Raw genomic sequence first — 21,538 nt, forward strand, 5'->3', positions numbered from 1 at the left:
CTATCGGAGCAAAGTCCTGCTGACCACGATATTTTATAAAATGATCTATCGACCTCTGCTGAGTACTCATGTAATATTGTAGAAATAACTACAGAGTATTCCCAGGTCAGAATGTCATGATGATGCGCGATGCAGCTGGTGCGATCGCATCACAAGATGGTCTTTATTTCTATCTTTCTTTTTTGGCATCTTTCATACCTAAACCCTGCTCTTTGCAATAATATTCGACTAGATATTGGTAGCAATAATTGGCACCTCGTCCTGCCACAGTCACCTATAGTTTAACTTCTTTGTTTTTTTAAGAGTTCAATATACTTTGCGATTTCTTCAGCCAAGTGCTGTTGAGGACCTGCAGATGGTTCAATAGAAGTCTTCTTGGTCCGTTTCAGTTCATTTTCCAGTCAGTATTACAAATGACATGTTTCTGACACTCGTCTGTTCCTCTCCAAGGCCCCACTTGGCATTTATCATTCAGGCTTAACAATTACGCTATTCGTCTAAGGTCAGTCTGGCAAGTCTCATTTCAGACCGAGTCAAATGTTAGGGTACAACGGTGGTGTACTAAAACTCTTATGAATATCATTATAACTGTGTAAGTGTGTGTTATGGGCCATACCTCAGACACACTGGTGCTGGCGTGCGGGTTGCGGGGGGCATGGTGGCTGAGAGCTGACAGGCAGGCAAGGATGAGGTGGATGGCACCAATCTCCAGAGCCATGCGGCGTAGCAGCACACCGTCATCAGTGGTCAGAGGGGTGCTGCTGAACAATGCTCGCAGGACGTGGAATGGCAGTGTGGGTAGCACATTGGCTGATGGCGACTGCAGGATATGACCTTAGAGGATTACAAATCAGACAACTGAATCAGAGGGACTGAGAGCATTTTGTTTAGGTTCAGGTTTCAGAGGAATTTATATGCTTTAGAAGAAGAAGAATCTCTATTTTCATTACATATCATACAATCCGAACATAATGAAACTGGATCTCTGCATTTGAAGGAACAGTGGGCAGCCAACGTACAGCTCCCAGGGACCATTGAACAGACACATAGTTTCCTTATTACACATGTAATAATTAGCATTTACAAATGTCACCTTGTTAAAAAGCAGTACTGATTTTACACTAACATTCACACATAATTTAAAGGAAAAACTGTTATAGTTAAAGGAAATACCCATTGGGTAAATAATGACACTATTTCTATTCCACATGTACCTCTCCAGCAGTGGGCTGATGTGCTAATTGACCCATTTTCACTAAACAAGATGGGCAAAGACTCTGATATCAGTCACTAACAAACTTGGTATCAGAAAGAAATGTTCATATAAGATACATATCCGACAAGTAGTTCTCAAAGTAGAAAGACATGATTAATTTGTGATAACAGAGTCAGACACAAGAAACACAACAGAGGATACAGAGAACTCTCAATGTTGAAACCCCTATTTTTTGCTACATGCACACACACAGTGTGACCACAGTGAATAGCCCTTTTCACACAGAGACTCTGCATTATCTCCACGAAGGCTTGTTTGTTCACACTGAACCAAGCAGCAGCAGCATGAAGCTGCTCCAGTGTGTCATTTCATACAGCATGGTGGCGCTGCAAAACCATAAGAGGCGTTGCAGTACACCTCATAACATTGAGATCCGTGTGTTTTTTTAAACATGTTTCCCCCAGTTTCCACCTGTTAATCTAAAAATGTATTCACCACCGATTGTTTATAATCATATGGATGCTGCTATAATGTGTTTTGATTGAGATCCTGACCCATCATACATCGTGGAAGTTTTTTTGCTCTAAATTACATCCCATAATTTCCATCAGTAAATAGCCGACCCTGTCTGGCTCTCACTCCTGGAGAGGGATGCTGTTTTCCTGGGAAAAGTTCACTGAAGACTCGGTCAAGAGGGCTGACAATCGCTGTGACTTTTCCTCTTTAAATTTGGTGATTCTTTTCTATATAAGTTTCAAGAGACAGTAACTACAACAACACAATAGTGGAAGTCGACAAAGACATTGTGAGTTTAAGTTTTTTCTCATAAACGCGTCACATAATGACCACAATTCAGCTGCAGGAGCAGCCAGGCTCTCGCTGCCGGGGACAGATCAGAGGCTTAACGAAACTGTCCCCCCATTCTGCCTCTGTAACTTTCATATAGACAGCGAGGTGGAATATCGGTGCAAGATTCCCGCCTTGAAAAGGCAGTGTGAAAGGGGCTAGAGTCAGTGTTGGCAGCTGTGTGATGCTTTCATACTTACTGCCTTCTCCATCGTCTGTGACACCCAGCACCAAGCGCAGTAGACACTGGGCATGCTTCCTCTCCTTTAGCAGCACCTCCGCGTACCCTGGCAGTCGTAGGAACAGGCCGAAAGCTGCCAGTGAATGGGCAGGAATGGGTGACATGGTCTGCACTGAGGCCGATGATGAGGAGGACGACTGGGACTGCTGTTTGTTGATGGGTGGTGGCTCGGCGGCGATGGACTCTGGCGCCTCGTATACCAGCTCACCTGACTGCTCTATTGTCACCCACTCGAACTGGTCACTATCTTTGGGCTTTTCCTGTGTAGCAGAGGGCACCACTGGGGCACTGACCTGTAAACAACCAGTGGGACAAAAGAGGGAACTTCAGCAAAGATGAGTGGTGAATGTCAGACAATACTGATGGGTGAATTTAGGAGAGCAGGACACTGTGGGGTCACGATGTGGCAAATTCAAGCCTGAGGGAAAAGAGAGATTGTTGATTTCTCTACATACACTGAATGAAATATACAAAACTATTTACCTTCATCTAAGACTGGCCCTGAAAAACATTTTGTATTCAAAGTAAAGGCACCAGTTTCATCCTCATTTAATCAAGGAGATAGACTTCTGGCAGACGCACAATCTCTCAATCAAAACAAAATATGTTTGCCGAGTGTTGTGTGGGGAAAGGCAGATAGAACGGGGATGCAGAGCAGTAGCTCTGCTGCTCAGCTGCTGAGAGCTGGCCTGTTTTGGAGGAGAGTTGAGTGCAAAGTTGCCTTTGGACCTGATGTGACACTTGCAGTAACATCAGATTCTCTCCGCAAAGTTATAGCAACAGGAGACCAAATGAAAATGCCCGTTAAAAAAAATGTGGATTTCTCTGGGTTTTAAACATTGTTGGTAACATTTGGGATAATTCAAGTACAGAACTCAACAAAATATATGACAAAGGTCCAGTCATTTTGGACATTTTAATGCAAAAATGTTACATACATTTTCAATGCACAATAAATGGCAGTGCTATTCATTGTCATTGTTTTGTTTTCAAATTAAATTTCTGTTTTAAAAATTCTAATTAACATGCTAGGTGAAGATTTTAGCCCAACTTCCCTACTTTGTTGGTACTTTGTTTATCTGTGCATATGCCTGTGTCTGTAGCAGGCTTTAAGTTTCACCTGCTGAATGACATCAGGGTAGAGCAGGGGCAGCCTCTCTGCAATGAGGGCCAGGCCGCCCATGCCTGCAAAGACCTGCAGCGGTGATTGGATGTGGTTGGTCTCCAGCAGGGACTCATCAGTGGTGACGTCCAGACATTCTTCACTTGGTGTCATTGGTTCGTCTTCAGGACAACTGTTCAGCATGTCACAGTGATCCACTGCAAGGAGAGCAAAGAGAGGACCTGTTGTATGTTCATGCATTGTCTGGCATCTGGGACACTTGTTAGCACTGTATCTTACCAGAAGTCAACTGTGAGGAGAATCAATAAATTAAATGAGAATTCAACATTTTTCTTTCACTGTTTGTTTGGTTTGTTATTTTTTTTTGGTCTAAATTTGGTCATCACGAGGTGCAATTTAAGCTATAAGGAGCAAGTTGCTTATGTGATATATGCTCTAGTGGGTGTTTATTGGCTTCAATGGAAAGCATAAGCATAAACTGGGCTGATTACAGCAGTATGTGTTTTGTGTTTGTGTGTTTCAGTGGGGCTCCATTATAAAACCAAATTAAGTCAATCAGTTCATGGGGTTGATAATACCTATTTATTTTGAAATACAGATGAAGTGATTATTCCAAGCCTTAATATAAGTAGTTTACCTCACCCTTAACCCATTTTTCACTGTTGGTGATACTGTCTGAATTAAGTGTTTAATATGTATGACCCAAGCACCTAGGCGCCAGGGCCCAAAGGTTGCACTGAAGGTGCAACAACCTTCTGTTTTGTAGACCAAGGGTGACAGGGCCAGAACGATCCTAGGTGTTGAAGGTTCAAGCTACCGATTGTATTCGTAGAGAATATTTTAAGGGCCCCAGCACCAACCGCTGCAAGAATCCTATTGTCTTTGCACTAGTTATTATGGCGTGGGTCTGGCAAATATGGCTCAATATCGCACCCTCAAGAGCAGCCCTTGCACGAAGTTTGAACTACATGTACAAAATTCACTGGGAATTGGCATTGTATCTTGATCTAAAAAATTTGTGTCTTGGTGCAATGACCTAAACCCAACAGGAAGTCATCCATTTTGAATTTATCTTCTCCAGTAGACATTGCTCTACAATAATATTTTTTTCACATGGTAGCTTTAAAGATAAGGCATTTTTTGACTCTGCTGCACACGTCTCTCTCATAGTTGGATGGCAAAGTTTACAGCGCCTCCTCAGATCTTGGCTGATTAGCTGGGCTTGCTGTAACAGTTATCATTTATGGTTACAGACATTAGCTTCAGGTGAAAATGGTTAACATCATTAGTAATTGCTGTGGGGCAGAAGTCACACTCAGCGTAGGTCTCGTCCAGTTCGTGCTTCCCAGCAAGTTCATAAGGTCCAATGTGTCCATTAAAAAATACTATCTAATTTTTTTTATTTTTTTTAAAATCACTCGCAGATGATCTCTGCCTCCCTCTGACATACCTCCTACATAAGTAACATTAGCCTAATGTCCGCCCACAATTCAAAGCATGGGAGCAACATTGCGACGTAACTTAATTGTCCAGCTTAAGTCGGACAGTAAACAATCAGTATAAGCTGCAGACTCTCGATTATGCTCTGTCTCTGCATCAATGCAGAATCTTCCATGTCCGCATGAGACGGCATGAGATGACATACGAGATGCATCTTATAATCGAGACATTTCCACAAGTCCCATGGGGGCATGGCATTTCAGGCACAGACAAGCACTTGTTTTAAGCAAGGCATACTGATGCCACTGGTTCTTTGAAAGGTAAATGGATTGTATTTATATAGTGCTTTTCTAGTCTTACAAATTTCCCAAGTGCTTTACAACATAGGTCAGCATTCACTCATTCACACATTAGGGCATTAGTGACATCAGATTTTTTCAAGTCGACTTATCCGTCAATAAAGTCGAAGTCGAGTTGACACGTCGTTTGATGACGTCATCACATTGACACAGTGGAGGAACACCTCCATACATGGGATGTGTGTCTGGCCCACAGCCGGAGAGTTTTACAACCAGGAAACAGCTGATCACAGCAATCAGTCCATCACTTCATCTGCGGACGTCAAGATGAGCAACTGGAAAGCCGCTGAGATCCGGGAGATGCTATTGTCTCCTCGGTCTCTGTAGCTGACAGCTAGCGGACACAACCAAACAGCTAGTAGCTGCTGTCAGCTTGTTGTGTAGCGGCAAGCTACGAACGGTCGCTACTTTCAAATTAAAAGCCCCCCGCTAAGAACCCAGTTCTAAAATCCAATGGGATGCAATGTAAAGCTCTTTTTTTGAAGACAAATTCGTTGTCACTGTTCACTGCCCAAAAAAACAAAACAAAAAAAAACCACGACTTGTCGACCACTCTCAGGGGCCGTCGACTTGCGCCACTGACGCCGACGCGTCAACAAATCGGCCCTATCACACATACAATCATACACTTGGGCGGAGACTACAATGCAAGGCACCACCTGCTCATCAGGAGCGATCACCATTCATAGGCACTTGCACACAGATGGAAGAGCCACTGGGAGCATATTGGGGTTCAGTGTCTTGCCCAAGGACACTTCAATATGTTGACTGTAGGGGCCGGGGTTGAACCACTGACCTTGCAACTGGTGGACAACAGCTCTACCTCTTGAGCCAGAGCTGCTAATAGATACATATTAGTATGTGGGCCTGTGTGTGTACACAGGGAGCTGACAAAAATGGAATTCATACTTTTAAGCTGGTTGAAAGCCTCAGCAGTGAATTTAAAGGAAATGTGTCACTTTGAACGGTTTTTGGGATAATTTCTCAGGGAAAGGTAGTGTTGTCAAAACTAGTGTATTCCAGACACGAAGTGAGTCCATTTGAGCAGACAACAGTCAGTTTTTTCAGAGGCAAAACAAAATGAAAAAGGAAGGAAAAGCCTTATATTCTGCAGTGCATTCATTTAAAAATGAAATCTGTTAAGTATGACAGGATATGGAGTTGCTATTCCAATGATATTGATATTCAAGCTACTTGTCTTAATAAACACTAACTGGCAGTGTGGGTGGCCCTTTAATAGATTACTCCATGGATTTAGTACTAAACTTCTTGTCAAACTGACAATGGACAGTTAAAAAGGATCAAATTCTATACAGAAGAACCAGAGATGTCATTAATTTTATTCCACACATTCTCCAGCGGTTACGGTTATGTCAGATATTTATGGTAGCTTAATGTAGCTTCTAGCAGAAATGACCAGCAGGGCAGAGATCAGGTAAGCGAGGGACAAACAGGGATGATGTCAAAGTGGGAGGGAGGGATAAAAAGAAAAGAGTGCACAGGAAGAAAACTGCCCCTCATCTGTTGTGTGTATTCTCTTCATGTCTGTGACATATTCTAAAGATCTTTTTTATCGTCACCATCATCATCATCATCACCTCTTATAACAACAATAATAACAACTGTTTTTATCAGATTCCTTTTCATTGTGTCACCTTCTCATTGTATATGTTTTACTTTATGTTTTTATCTTATATGTTTTTTAATATATGACATATCTTCCATTTGTATGTTTTTATTTTATACGATTTTGTTGTGTACAGGTTTTATTTTTATTTTACGGCACATTCAGTTGATGCCTGTCATATGCCTGACTCTTCTTGTTCCACTTATAATAAGTCAGTGTGAATGAGAAACAGACTAGAACTAAAGTATTATGTGCATTACATTTGCTAACTGGAATATTATTTCAAGATTCCTTCTCAATTACTGTAGAGCTGCATGTTTTTGGTACCTTTCTCAGTGCGTAGCCTCTTGAAGGAGTCCGTCTTGGAAAGGCCGGGGTCAGAGATGACCTTGGATCCAAGTTTGACTGTCAGGTTAATTGACTGGTAGCCCTGTGGCAGCTTGCGGTCGTACAGGAGTGTCAGTAACTGGGCCAAAGTCATCTCAGGTGGGAGGGGTTGACCTGGAGGAAAGGACAGTGCAAATGCAAAACTTCATGTGACTAATGCATGAACTGTGGATACTTGGTTTGAGCGTTGGACTCAAACACCTTGATGCCCTACAGTCGGTTTGAGTGGGAATGTTAACCCTGTACTTGTATATGCAGTACCTGGAAGCAGCTTGTGGTATAGGTGGAAGACAGGCACACTGATTGTTTTAGCTGAAGGATCCACACCAGATGAAGCAGTTAACTTGTCACTCAACACGCGACCCCTCCTTGAGGGAGGCCGGGGAGGGGTTGAAAGAGCTCTCTTGGACTGGGACTTCAAACCTGATGGCAGAGAGAAAACTAAATGTTAACATCACAGGCCTGTTTTCCCAGGAGTCTACTGGTGAAACAATTATGGTTGTTTCCAGTGGATATAGCATAATTACTGACTAAATTAAGCAAGCAAGGCTAATCAATAATAATGGTGTTCATATTCACTATAAATCGTCTATTTAAGTCTTCATTCATTTGCTGTTCATGGCTGTATATACCACCAAATAAAATTGAATTAGTGGCTTAAACTGTGTATGTGTGTGTGTATATATATATATATACATACATATATACATATACATACACACACATATTTCACACATATATTTCCTCCTTTTGTCTGTGATAAATTGCATTTTATTTGTTTTCTTGAGATCACAAGTTATTAATGTCATTATTACACAATGACAAATGCAACATAAATGATCATGGTTTTAAGAGTCTCTTGCAGACTGAATCAGGTTGTCCTCCAGGATTTCTCTGTATTTTTCTGCATTCATTTTACCCTCCACCTTTACAAGCCTTCCAGGGCCTGCTGCTGAGAAGCATCCCCACACCATGATGCTGCCACCACCATGCTTCACGGTGGGGATGGTGAGTTTGTAGTGATGTGCAGTGTTTGGTGTCTGCCAAACATGCCGTCTAGTCTGATGGCCAAGAAACTCCATTTTGGTCTCATCAGACCAAAGAACCTTCTTCCAGTTGACCTTGGAGTCTCCCACATGCCTTTAGGTGAACTCTAGTTGAGATTTAATGCGCTTTCTTCAACAGTGGCTTTCTCTTTGACTCTCTCCCATAAAGCTTTGGCTGGTGAAGAACCCAGGCAAAAGTTGTTGTATGCAGAGTCTCTCCAATCTCAGCTGCTGAAGCTTTTAACTCCTTCAGAGTATTCATAGGTGTCTTGGTGGCCTCCCTCACTAGGCTCCTTCCTGCACGGTCACTCACTATGTGAGGATGGCCTGCTCTAGGCAGATTTACACATGTGCCATATTCCATCCATTTCTTAATAATGGATTTAACTGAAATCTGGGGGATGTTTAGTGACTTGGAAATGTTTTTGTATCCATCCCCTGACTTATACTTTTCAATAACCTTTTCGTGGAGTTGCTTGGAGCAATCTTTTGTCTCCATGGTGTAATTGTAGCCAGGAATACTGATTAACAGTGACTGGAACTTCCAGACACAAGTGTCTTTATACTACAATCACTTGAGACACATTCACTGCACTCAAGTGATCTCTATTTCACTAATTGTGAGACTACTTGCACCAATTGGCTGGTCTTCTGTTGAATTATGTCAGTCATTTTAAAGGGGGGGAATACGTATGCAATCACTTACTTTACATTATATATTTTAATTAATTGACATTGCTTTGTAGAAATCTGTTTTTGTACATTTTTGGTCAAAAAAGACCATGATTGCATTTATAAAAGGGGAAAACATCCAAGGGGATGCATACTTTTTATAGGCCCTGTATATGCAACAAACCAAGCCATTTCAAGCTTCAACTTGCAAATTTCCACAACCCAATGAAAAACAGGCTCAATAGGTATCAGACAGATTCGGATCGTCAACGATTTCCTCATACTTCACTGTGGCCGTTCTCTTGGAGTGAACAAAGTGTGTTTCAGACTTCTGTGCTGCCATGTCCACTTCCTCAAAGAGATCAGTTTTTCCCAGCAGGCTATGCCACAAGACAAGGTCCCCAACGATCTTCACTCTTTCTTGGATGAGTCTACCTTCTGTTTCACGGACAAGTAGCTCAATGCTCTCTCTGGTCTTTTTAAATCTTGCAGCAAATTTTCTGGTTAGAATTTCTGCGATTGCTCGGGTTCAACGACCCTGTGAATTTTGGCTATATCATTTAAACCATAGCGAACAACTCTGTTCCTGCAGGTGTCTCTACATCCGTCATCTTCTTCGTGGCATCCTAAGCACCTTTTACATGCTCCCAGCTTCTTTACAGCATTCAACTTTTCAAGCAGCTTCAGTTCCTTGGATTGCTTGCGAATGAAAATTTTCTCAATACGCTTTTTATCTCCACAGACATACACATTCCCCATCTTTCTGTGTCTCTCGTTTCTTTCTCAGCTGCTCTAGTATTTCCAGGATTTCTTCTTGTGTTTTCAAGAACTTACGGAGACAATCAAAATGGTTGTCTGGTGTAACATCATGGCTGGGGTTAACCATGAAGACAATGAAGTCCTTTACAGTGTCAGGTAGCTTGCCCTCTATGTACTTAATTATCAGTGGGTTCTTGATGGGACCTTGGTGGTCCCAAATTCTGTGACATCCAGCACAGCTTTCTCCACCATCTGTATTAAGTCAAAAACTTTTCTTGTCTGATTTGCCCTCAAGACAGGTATTTTCTTCTGTTCTTTATCTCCAATGCTATTATAGACTTATTTCCATATCTGTTTTCTAGCAATCTGAACCAGTCTCCAGTAGTGTTGTATGTAACAGTAGGGGTGTAATGAGCTCGATTGCGAGTCGGATATCGATCGAAATTACATCATGATCTCAATCTTTGAAACCAAAGGTGGAATCAAAGATTCATGCCACCAGCATCATGTCTGGCAGATGTGCAAAGAGGGAAAAAAACATACACACAGCATGTTGTAGCACAGCAAGTTAACGTTCCCTTCTCTAAACTGAAGCTGCAGCCAATGAAAAGTATATTTGTGTATTTCAGATACACAAGTTGGCTACACAATTTGTAGCCAAGGTCCTTTCCTGCTTGAGTTGCTTACTTTTTTCCCAAAAGCTTCCCCTATCATTCCCCAGAAGATTCCCCTCTACGTTGACAGCTTTCTTCTGACCTTTTATCAGGCCTTTAATCCTTTTGTCTTCATGTCACATGTGGTTATCAACTGTTAAGTTATACATGGTTTTGCTCAGCTCCTGCCCAAACTTGAAAACAGTCAGGTTAACCTTAAAGGACAACTCACTGCCCTTTTATTTATCTGATTCCGCTTTCAGTTTCAATCCATCCACTTTTTCGATTTCTTCTTTATAGTCCAGTTTTGTTTTTAATTGAGAGGATTAGAATTAGTAGAGTTAGTTATATTGATAACCTTATTTTGATAACCTTTAAAGAGAACCAAAGAAAAAACTGTTACAAGTTTACATGTCAATACAGTGTCATTTCTTTGGATATGAATAATTACAGCATGTCTGTAATTATGCTTAATCAATATAGGAAGAAAATTTTATGGAACTATCTAACGGTTTGCTGCATTATGCTTAAACAATAACATAAATATAACTCATAACAATCATGGTGTATGACGCAACAATATGAGCACTCCTAACAGTCACAGAGCTTATAATATTTACAGTCGTGGTCCAAAGTGTAGATACACTAAAGAACATGTATATCATGGCAGTCTTCAGTTCCACTAATTTCTACAGCTCTCATTTTTCTGTGATGGAATGAGTGGAACACATACTACTTTGTCACAAAAAACATTCATGAAGTCTGGTTCAGTAATTAATTCATTCTAGGTCTTCTGAAAATGTGACCAAATCTGCTTGCTCAAAATTATACATACAGTAATTCTAATATTTGGTTAAATGTCTCTTGGCCATTTTTAACTCAATTAGATGCTTTTGATAACCATCCACAAGCTTCTGGTAGTCCTCTGGCTGAATTTTTAACCACTCCTCTTGACAGAATCGGTGGATTCTGTGAAGAAGACTAAATTTGTTGGCTTCCTGGCAAAGACTTGTTTCTTCAGCACAGTCCACATGTTCTCAATGGGGTTCAAGACTGGACTTTGTGAAGGCCATTCCAAAACCTCAATTCTAGCCTGATCGATGCATTCCTTTACCACTTTTGATGTGTGGATCATTGTCCTGTTGGAACACCCAACTGCACCCAAGACCCAATCTTCTGACTGATGATTTTAGGTTTTCCTGAAGAATTTAGAGATTTCTTTAGAGCACCAGTTCCACTGGCAGCAAAACAGCCCCACAGCATAATACTACCACCACAACATATTGCTGCTCATTGTGGCCAAACAACTCCATTTTTGTTTCATGTGACCACAGAGTTTTCCTCCAGAAGGTTTTTTCTTTGTCCACGTGATCAGCAGCAAACTTCAGTCAAGGTTTAAGGTGCCGTGACGGGAGCAAGGGCTTCTTTCTTGTACTGCACAACTGTACTTCTTTCTTGTACACTTGACTGTTGACACTGACACCTGTCTTCCAGCAGCTTCTAATTCATTGCAGACTTTTTCAGACAGAGGTTTTTGGTTGACTCTTGACCATCCTGACCTGTAGTATGGGTTCCACTCATTCCATCACAGATAAATGAGTTGTAGAAATCATTGGAACTCAAAACTGCTATGTTATACAGTACATGCTCTTTACAAGAATGTAGACTTTTGACCACGACTGTATATTTATAACGGCCATAAATGAACCAAGCCAAACCGATATGATATGCTGCTACACATGATTACTGATCAGTAACACTGATCAGTATTAAACTTTCATTTCATACCAGTGGCGTCTTTTGGTTAAACCATGAGCTGAACACTCATGAATCTCCATATGACGATGTCTACAGTGAAACATTGTGATGGACGATGACATCGTTGTTTATGAATTTGGGGCAGCGTGTCCCCTCAGTGTTGTCCTAAGGCAGCAGTTGGGTATTAGCTCACCACTGTAGGCGCCGTTGTTTCCAACCGTTGCTCTGACATGAATCTCCAACTGTCTCACCCTGCAGAGGAAACCATCTCCCGCTACCACGGATATACATCCCTGTGCCAGGTTTGAAAGTATCCTCGTCTCTGCACCACATGTCCGTAACTTAACTTTGTCACATATCACAAACAACAACTCTATCCCTACAACAACTCTGAGGACATATGCAACTTAATTACGCTCTCTGGTGGGGAGCCTTTTAAATCGTGTTGTTATGATGGACAGAGATTAGTAGTCGATGGCTGTCGGTTGTCGGCCCAACCCTATCCATGATAATGACATAAATAACTTATGATCTTGAAAAAAAAAAATTGACTAGTTATCACGAGAAAAATAGAAGAAATAGCATGCCTGACACGTGATTGTGTAGGACTTGAGTATATCATCCATCTACACTGTTCTTAACTTTTGAAAGTGCAGAAAAAAAGAAAAAGAAAAAAATAACAGCTTGTTTTGAAATACTTACTTTTCTTTGAAAAGCACCACTTGCACTCACTTCCAAATAGCACTGACTACAATTTTAGGGCTTCCTATTTTTCCTATTTTTGAGTAACCAATCTACACAATTCTCTTTTCAATATGATTGGACTGAATGGATTCAAGTACCTGAGGCCACAACAACACTGTAGTTGTCCTGGAAGCCACTGTCTGATTTCATCTTTTCCTTCTCCTCATGATTCTTCTTTTCCTTGTCCTCCTTCTGCTCATTGATCAGCTTGGCTGTAATGCTGGGAGTGTCTGTTTGGATGAATAAAAGAGAGCAGGAAATGAAATGAGTGATATATTCTTGTCTTGTCTTGTGATATCACCAGGATTTATTTGTTAATCAATGTTATGTGAAAAAATAAGTAATTAAAAATCTTTAAAAATAGATTTTAGATGAAAGTCGTAGTCGCAGTAATAGATCTACAGGCAGTTGATGATATGTCTCACACACTCACAACTGAAGGCTGATGATATATGAAAGTCCATTTAAGGCTTTATAGGTTAGGAGGAAGAGTTTAAAATCAGCTTGTGTGAACTGGAGATGATATATGTTCAAACTTATGATTGCGACTGATCGAATACTATTCCCAGGTTTTAACTGTATGGGTCTCAGAAATTGTGCAGCTGTCAAAGTTAATGGAGAAATTAGTGAAGAGTGAGGTGGATCTATCTGAACCAACAAGCAGCCTTTCAGTGCCCCTATGGGCATACAGATGCAGGGCATTCTTACACATCCAGTGATGGACCTCTGATAAACAAGTCTCTAGTTCAACCAGCTGGGAGGAATCATTGGCAGTTACAGGAAGATACATTTGTGTGTCATCCCCAAAGCAAAGGTACATTATGTTATGTTTGTTGAAAATGTGATCCAAGGGCAGCAAACACACAGAATAAGAGAGTACTGAACCCTGTGGAACACAGAATCTGACCTTAGAGCAGGATGACATAATATGCCAGCCCCTTGAGACCAATAAGATTCTCTAGACCAGGGGTGGCCAAACTTTTTCTCTTGGAAGTGCCAAAAAGATAATGGTGGACCATGGGCCAAAAGCAAGCACTTTGTTTTAGCAACAACTTTTGTTGTGTTGTACTGTTAGAGTTATAAAATGGTAATGTAGGAAAGCCCAGAGAGGCAAGTGAAAAAAGTGAAAAAAAAATGCTGGTGATCCATTTCCTAAGTCTCGATGAAACTGTGTTTATGATTTAACAGGTGAAAAAATGTTTTGCCAGGATAATCTTGTGCTGTTGAAATGTTTTCCCTTGCCTCTTGGGGCTAACATACTAGTAAGTTCCCCTAATTGAATGACCAAGTTTCACTCTGCCTGCCATGCTCAGATTAGGAAAAAAATGCATAATTAGGGATCCTGCATAGGCCTAGTGAACAAGCATTTTACCTCACATAAAATAATACAGCTAAACAGTGATTCATATTATAATTTCTTTTCATCTTAAATACTTTTTTTTTTTAAAATCATCATTCTGACAGAAATATCTGGCGGGCCAAATCAAACCTTATTGCGGGCCATTGTTGGCTGCAATAAGTTGCAGCCCTGCTCTAAGCAATGTAGGAGAATGGCACTTAAGTCAAGTAACGGCAAGATGGATGAGTCATCAGAGTCCATGGTCATTAGTTACCCGAGTTAGTGCAGTTTCGGTGGAGTGTTTAAGACTGAAATCGGAGTTATAATCATCAAGAAGGTTATTACTGGAAAGATGGGCAGTGAGTTGGCTGGTAACCAGCTTTTCTGACAGTTTGGACATGAAAAGGAGATTTGAGATTGGTCTATAATAATATCTGTTGAGTGTTTGTGGATTAAGGTTGGGTCTTTTAAATAATGGTGCAACTACAGTGAGCAGTTGGAACAGTACCAGAAGGTAGAGATTTATTGATGATGCCAAGTAGAGGGTTTCCCATCACAGTGAAAGTGAACAGGTCTTTTACAGTAAGGGTGCCCTCACACTAGGCAATCTGTACCGTGCCAAAGCACGTTTAACCCCCAAAGTCCAGTTTGTTTGGCTAGTGTGAGCACCACTTTCTTTCCCTGGCACGGGTGCGTAACTTGGACATGAAGTATAATCATGCGTTTTATGCCGCCTTGCATAATCAAGAAATCCAGGAATGTGAGAGGGCCAAAAAGTCAGTAATGTTCTCTGTTGTTCTCCATTGTTCTGTGACTGCACTACAACATGATGACGTATGTACGGAGCAACTGGGCCAAGTGTGAGTGCAGCCTATGAGGTTGCCAGGGATGGGGTAAGGTCACATGTGGCTGGATTAGAGCTAGTGACAATTTGGGAGAGAGTGATTAAATTAGTTGGATCAATTGGAAGGTGACTGATGGTTTTGTGTACAACAGTATGAGAAAAAGTGGATTGTTGGGAGGATCTGACCAGAGGGACACTGCCTTCCCAGTAATATCATTCCTGATTGGCTCAATCTTTTCAGTGATTTATTTGCTGAAAACCTCAGATGTAAAGGTGGAAGCAGATTGAGACAGGCCTTTGGTTCGTCAACTTATCTATGGTATATGGAATAGAAATCTGGGGTTATTTCTGTTGTTATAAATTTGATGAGGGTAATAATCTGATTTAGCTTTTTAAGTTTTTTTTGGTGTCCATATAGTCATTGAACCATGGTGTTAAGTGAACAGTGGAGCGTTTTCTAACCTGCAGGAGAGCAACTGACGCGCCTAGTAAGATGCTTTTAGGTTAACTGGTTAGGCTATCCAGAGAGCCAGGATGATTATATGCCGTTTATTCACAAACACTTTTGGCTGCGCTGAGTCAAACCGAGCTACGCTGATTTGCTTTTCCATCATCAGTTTTACTGCACTAAGTTTAGCCGAGCCACGGCGGCGATGGACCTGCTCCCGATAGGGCCAAGCCACTGCCGCCCCACCCCCCCTCCAAGCGGGCTGCAGTGACTTCTCGCAACTGCAGCCAAACCATAACAAGCACCCATCTCCCCCTAAAATCCATACTCATCTCATGTCTGTGCAGGAAACCTGAGAGAAAGCGTTATTAAAAGTCAGTGTGTTCAGCTCTCAGTACTTTGTAGCTTCTTACTCAATCTCTTTAGTTTCTCTCATCCTGTTTGTACTTTCAGACATCTGTGTTTTACTGTTTGATCGTGTTTGGTTTCAGCTGTTTCAAGAGTTTACTGTTTAGTTACTGCTGCTGAAAATACAACGTTTCCTGTAATGCTGCTTCATAATAAAAGCTTTTAAATGACTAAATAACGGGGGGCTTTTATTGTGAATAGCAGCGATTCTTCAATAGTACTGGGGGGATCAGAACAAGCACGTCATTACTTTAAGACACACCTTCAAGCAGGTAGCCCAGTTATGCTGCTGCACTTTTTAGGAGGGCACTGATACTGAGAAATTAGAGGTAAATGAACATTAAATTGAGTTAGAGAATGATCAGATAGTTACGGAGTGGAGGAGGAGACTGAGAGGTCAGTGACAGAAAGACCACTGCGTTAAAGTAGATCAATGGTATTGCCACTGCAGTGTGTGGGTTCATAGAAAGCCTGAATATAAACCAAACGTGTCACTTATTGTTGTGAAGGCTCGCTTAAGTGCACTGGATGTGTTGTTAAAGTCAATATTAAAGTTGTCACTTATAATGATGGGGTCAGCAAAGGTCACAAGATCAGAGATAAAATCTGAAATTTTGTCCAGAAAACATGAGTCGTCTTCAGGGAAACGATACAGGACAGCAATGTAGAAAGATGGAAAGAGAGAGGTGCAGAGAGAAAGACAATGAAAGCACCTCGAAAAATAAGAAATGAATGTTCGCTTTCAAAATAAAGGAGTAATTTGAGTCATATTTAGTACAACACCGCCACCTTGTTTGTTGGCATGGGTGATATGGGAAAACAGAAAATTAGGTGGTAACTCTTCAACCAAAGGCAGTGTGTTATCTGTAGATAACCAGGTTTGAGAGGGTGGACAGCGGCGAAGGACCAGGGTGAGTAATCTAGCATTTGGCCAGACTGCTTGAAAGAGAGGTTGGTGTCTCCAGGCTTCCAGTGGTTTAAAGTGGTTCTCCATAATCAAGTCCCCAAGCAGAGATGAGGGTGAAGCACAATTTTTTCGCCTCTTATGGCCAGAGACCTAGGCTTAGCTACAAACTTCGTTGGGCACAGGCAGGTCCTTGGAGCTGGAGGGAAACCATGGCACAGTGGTTTTGTTGTCAGAAAGCTCAGAGTTTTGCTCCCGATTGCCATAACTGCAGTTGGTGGCATTTTGGACGGCAATGTGCTTAGCTTGGGATGTTGCGATTGTGGAGAACCCAGTAATAAGTTCATCCTCTTTCCTCAACTTGTCTTTCAGGTGACATATGTCCTCTCACAGGACACCATCAGCCCAGTAAGTCTACTTACTCGTAGACATTAAACACTATTTTTTTGTCCAGAGATTCCTGGGTTATTCCGACATTAACACTATCAAGAGTAAAAAAACCTTGTGTCAAAGAATCCCAGCCAAAATCAGTCGAAATGTGAATGAAGTTCTGAAAGGAATCTGTCAGACAAAGCAGTGCAACTCTGTGCGTCATGGCATGCGCTTTATCTGTAGAAAATCTGAAAATTCTTTTAGCAAACTTCCTGTCCATTGCACGGTTACCGATCACCTTCCTCCTCTCTACGTCACCACATGAACGTGCAGCGGTAATCCCAAGACATAGCAGCAAATAGGAGGATCCTGCTCTCTAAGCATTCAGGAGCAGATGGGACCACACAGGAACATGGGCATAGAAAGTTTTTGTATCATGTCTGAACTTCTCTCCATACTCTCTCTCTTTCTCTCTCTCTCTCTCTCTCTCTCTCTCACTGGAGTAAAGCATGTTTAAACATTATTTGATTCATACTCCATATTTTTTTAGAGCCAGATCCATAGTATGCAGTTTTACCGCTAAGTTTGAATTTATTTTTAAATTAATGGTTTTTATAATACCACAATAATATTATAGGGATTTGTCAGGCACTTTGAACATAAGCACTTTGTAACTTTATTGTTTGAACAATTGAGGTTGTATTTTCCTGCTGAGTGTGCTGTGATTTAAATGAAGATATCTTCACCTTTTATCCTGTTTACAGTCATTTACGTTAGTTGTAAAGACATTAGGTTCGAAAGTATTGAAAAATGTATATGAAAAAGTCTGTGCAACCAGTGTTAAAAGGTCATTGGACATTGGACATTGATTATTGAACGCATCGCTCACCATGAGCGACGGCAGCTGATGCAAGCTTTCTAGTTACTTCTTGCATTAGAAAGTAGTATAAGGAAACAGGACAGGCTGAGGCTAGCATGCTATATTCAGGAGACATCTCTGCAATAAAGTACATAGATGTCATTGACATTATGTCAAAAAATGGAAAAATAGAGGAGATTAAAAATGATTGGTGAATGACGCCTTTTGTTACAACAGAGATGTGAGTATGACATGACTCTGCTGCTGATAGAATTATTGTTCCTTCCTACAAGGTGTGTTGCACAAGAAGCAGATTTTTCTATTAGCTGTAAGGTTTACAGTACATATTCACACTGCTAGGAGAACTAATCCAACTCTTGTTATGTCATGTTGTGTTTGGCAGCTGATTCTTATGGAGGGTTCAAGTTTTTTGTACTGAAACATACCTGACACACGGTCCAGGACTTCAGCCAATGTGGTGGAGATGGGCAGATGGAGGGTGCGGTACTTGTGGCCTGCTCCATACATGGGATGCTGGATCATGTGGCTGGTGGCATTGATGCGCCCTTTGTATAACTGAAAAGAACAAAAGGACAGTTCAAGAACAGTTCTGTATTACCGTTTTATAAAAATAGTAGAACATTTTTGGAGAGCCCCGGGAGCATGCACTGACGTAACTGGCAATGGTGCGGGTGATTAAACCCACCAAAAAACATACAGAAGAATTATAAGAATCATAAGTAAAAGTCCCCAAAAAGACAGAGCCAGTTCATGTGTGTGTGTGTGTGTGTGTGTGTGTGTGTGTGTGTGTGTGTGTGTGTCAGTAAAAGTCCCCACAAAGCAAGAAAAACCACTTGATGTGCGTGTGTGTATGTTTGTTGGGTCTGTTAGTGTGCATTTGTCAGAAAACCACCTGCCTTTTTGAGAGAAAATAGAGGCTTTTGATAACATGTCAGAACGGCGGAGTGGGCTTTCCTCTCCTGAGTGGACTGTACTATTAAAAAGGACCCTGAATTGACTGATGTTGTGAAAACAATCCCTCGCAACACCCCTTATACCTGTCACAACATTCAAAATGAAAGGAAATAGGTGACTCCTATTATACTTTGAAAGTAGATGGAACCTGTGACCCCACTGGGTGTGGAAAAATATATTGATTGCTATTAGATTTGTAAATTAGGTTACAGACCCTGCTAACCGTAGCAACAGCTGATAAAGGTGATGCACAGACCCTAACAGACACTGTGTTGGCAAAACTAAATAAAGCTGGACTGGACACATCAAAGATTCTAAGTCAGGTGTTTGATGGGAAACGTGGGGGTGTCCAGAAACTACTGCAAGAGAAAAAAGGTGGTGAGATACACCGTCTTATCCATTAGCTACACTTAGTGGTAGTACACGCAATGTCAGCAGAGACAGCTGTAGTGGACTTTTCATGTGTGTAATGCCTGGTACAAATTCTACAGTAATTTGTACAGGAAGCCCACAATTGCTATGCACTATAAAGGTGTGCATCTTAAACGCCTTCTGTAACAGAGATGGATGGGACATCTCACCACTGTGTCAGTCATTCAAAACTCCTTTAATGACTTAACACCTCTTTTGACTGCCTATGGCACACAGATCAAATGGAGGCTGCAGGCCCGGCAAGATTGGGATGAAATTTGTCCTGAACATCCAGGAGACCTTAAGGAAACTTGGCAGCATAATCATTTAAATTGTTGTTGCTGAATGGTTACAGCAATCAAAGTCTTTTTTTTTTACCAGAACAAAGAATATGGCATTTTCAGAAATTCAATTTCAAAAATTGATCCAAACCTTTTGCTTTAATCTGACTGTAGATTTTCCCATGAAGGATTGTTTTAATTTTCTTGAAACGTTTATATGTTAAAGTGTTCATATTCATTGCATACATATAAAAAATTCAAAGATGTTATATTACAGGCACAAAGTAACTTTATAAAATGCTACGGTTTACAAGTCTTTTAAATGCTACATCCCCCCCATAAAAAGAGAGTCTCACAGTCTGACGAATGAAGCTGCTCTGTTGTCTGGTAGTACGGCAGTGGATACTTTGTCTTTAAGTATCTTTGGGCTCTGTGCAGACATCTCACTTCACCCATATCAGTGATGCTCTGTAAATGGGTGCCAATGATGTTCTGGGTGGTTTTAATCACCCACTCCAGAACCTTCCTGTCCTGGGCTGAACCATGCCAGTGTGTGATGTTTCCAGTCAGGATGCTTTCTATTGCTCCCCTGTAAAATTTTACCAGAATCATATTAAGTTTTCTTAGGAAGGAGAGCCTTTTCTGTGCCTTTTTAAAAAACGTTTTTTTACCAGGGTGGAAAATGTGACCATGACAGGTTCTCTGAGAGGTGAGTTCTGAGAAACCTAAAACTGTTCACCTGCTCCGACTTAGCTCCACTGATGTACACAGCGGTGTGTGTCTTTGCCTCCTTTTTTCTAAAATGAACAATCAGCTCCTTGGTTTTGCTGACATTGAGCAGTAGATTGTTCTCTGGGTATCTCTGTGTAATGCAGCAGACGATACTAGTGCTGTTTGCATACTTCACAATAGAGTTCTCTTGCTGATTTTTTTTCATTGGTAGATATTTGTACTGTCTTGACTTCGAGGTTTTCACCCTGTCTGAGCCTGTTTTCATTACAAGTTACAGCTTGTAATGGCTTTTGGGCTTTTGTATGGAAACCAATACAGCAAGTCTGGGATGATCCCACATGAAACATTACTACTACCGATCAATTTAATAGTAGAGCCACTGAAAAGTGCGAAAAACTTGCTAAATTCTAAAAGTTATAAACGATGGAGTAATATAACATCTTTCTTTTCTTTTTTTAAATCTACAGCCAAAATAACCCTAGCTCTAAAGCTATATTAAGCTAGATCTGTGGCACTCAACCTTTTAATGCAGGACCAAATAACTTCTAGATGTGATAGAACTACATTAATACTACACAGGCCAAAGTTTGGTTGCAAAAAAGTATGATTTTTTTAAAATGATAGATTCTTTGTTCAGGTAAAAAGTGACTTACTGTTATTAATTTGATGCAACTCAGGAAAATGGCTTGTAAAGGAAAAGAAAATAAGACAGAAGGGCCATCACCACTTAATTTTCTCTCCCAGCAGGAACAGAGAGAGAGCAGATATTCAGCAACAGAGGAAGTTACTCACCGGACAGGGAGACTGTAGGAATACTGTGACCTTCTCATCCTCCAACATGAGCTGCAGAAAAAGTCGTCTAATGAAGCCTGAGATGTTTCCAGAGACCGGCACGTTGCCTCGCTGGGGTGCTGACTGGAAGAGCTCGCAGAGGACCTGCAGCCAGAATATAGAGTCTTCAAATCAATATAGAAACCAGTGAATATATCCAAATCAAAAGAGTTTGTCATTGATGCCACGACCATTGATACATCTTTAAAAAAATATCTTACACATTTTCAAAATATGAGTAGTAGTGTCAATTAAAATAGTCA

The 21,538-nt window shown here is 41.0% G+C and overlaps 1 protein-coding gene across 5 annotated transcripts in view; it reads right to left on the reverse strand.

The window, feature by feature from the left end:
* birc6 (baculoviral IAP repeat containing 6) overlaps positions 1–21,538 on the reverse strand; it is a 116,813-nt gene that overhangs the window by 18,843 nt on the left and 76,432 nt on the right. For 3 of the 5 annotated variants that reach the window (XM_084376538.1, XM_084376540.1, XM_084376537.1), the window contains exons 55-62: positions 21,237–21,380; positions 18,492–18,621; positions 12,970–13,101; positions 7,501–7,662; positions 7,180–7,353; positions 3,424–3,647; positions 2,263–2,596; positions 617–834 (exon numbers count right to left, since the gene is read on the reverse strand). In XM_084376538.1, the coding sequence (XP_084232664.1) occupies positions 617–834; positions 2,263–2,596; positions 3,424–3,647; positions 7,180–7,353; positions 7,501–7,662; positions 12,970–13,101; positions 18,492–18,621; positions 21,237–21,380 (1,518 nt within the window). The remainder of the gene's footprint in view (positions 1–616; positions 835–2,262; positions 2,597–3,423; positions 3,648–7,179; positions 7,354–7,500; positions 7,663–12,969; positions 13,102–18,491; positions 18,622–21,236; positions 21,381–21,538) is intronic. The other 2 variants (XM_084376541.1, XM_084376539.1) reach the window with 1 other exon arrangement.

Source organism: Pagrus pagrus, assembly GCF_965226575.1.
Source record: "Pagrus pagrus genome assembly, chromosome: 15".
NCBI classification, from domain to species: domain Eukaryota; kingdom Metazoa; phylum Chordata; class Actinopteri; order Spariformes; family Sparidae; genus Pagrus; species Pagrus pagrus.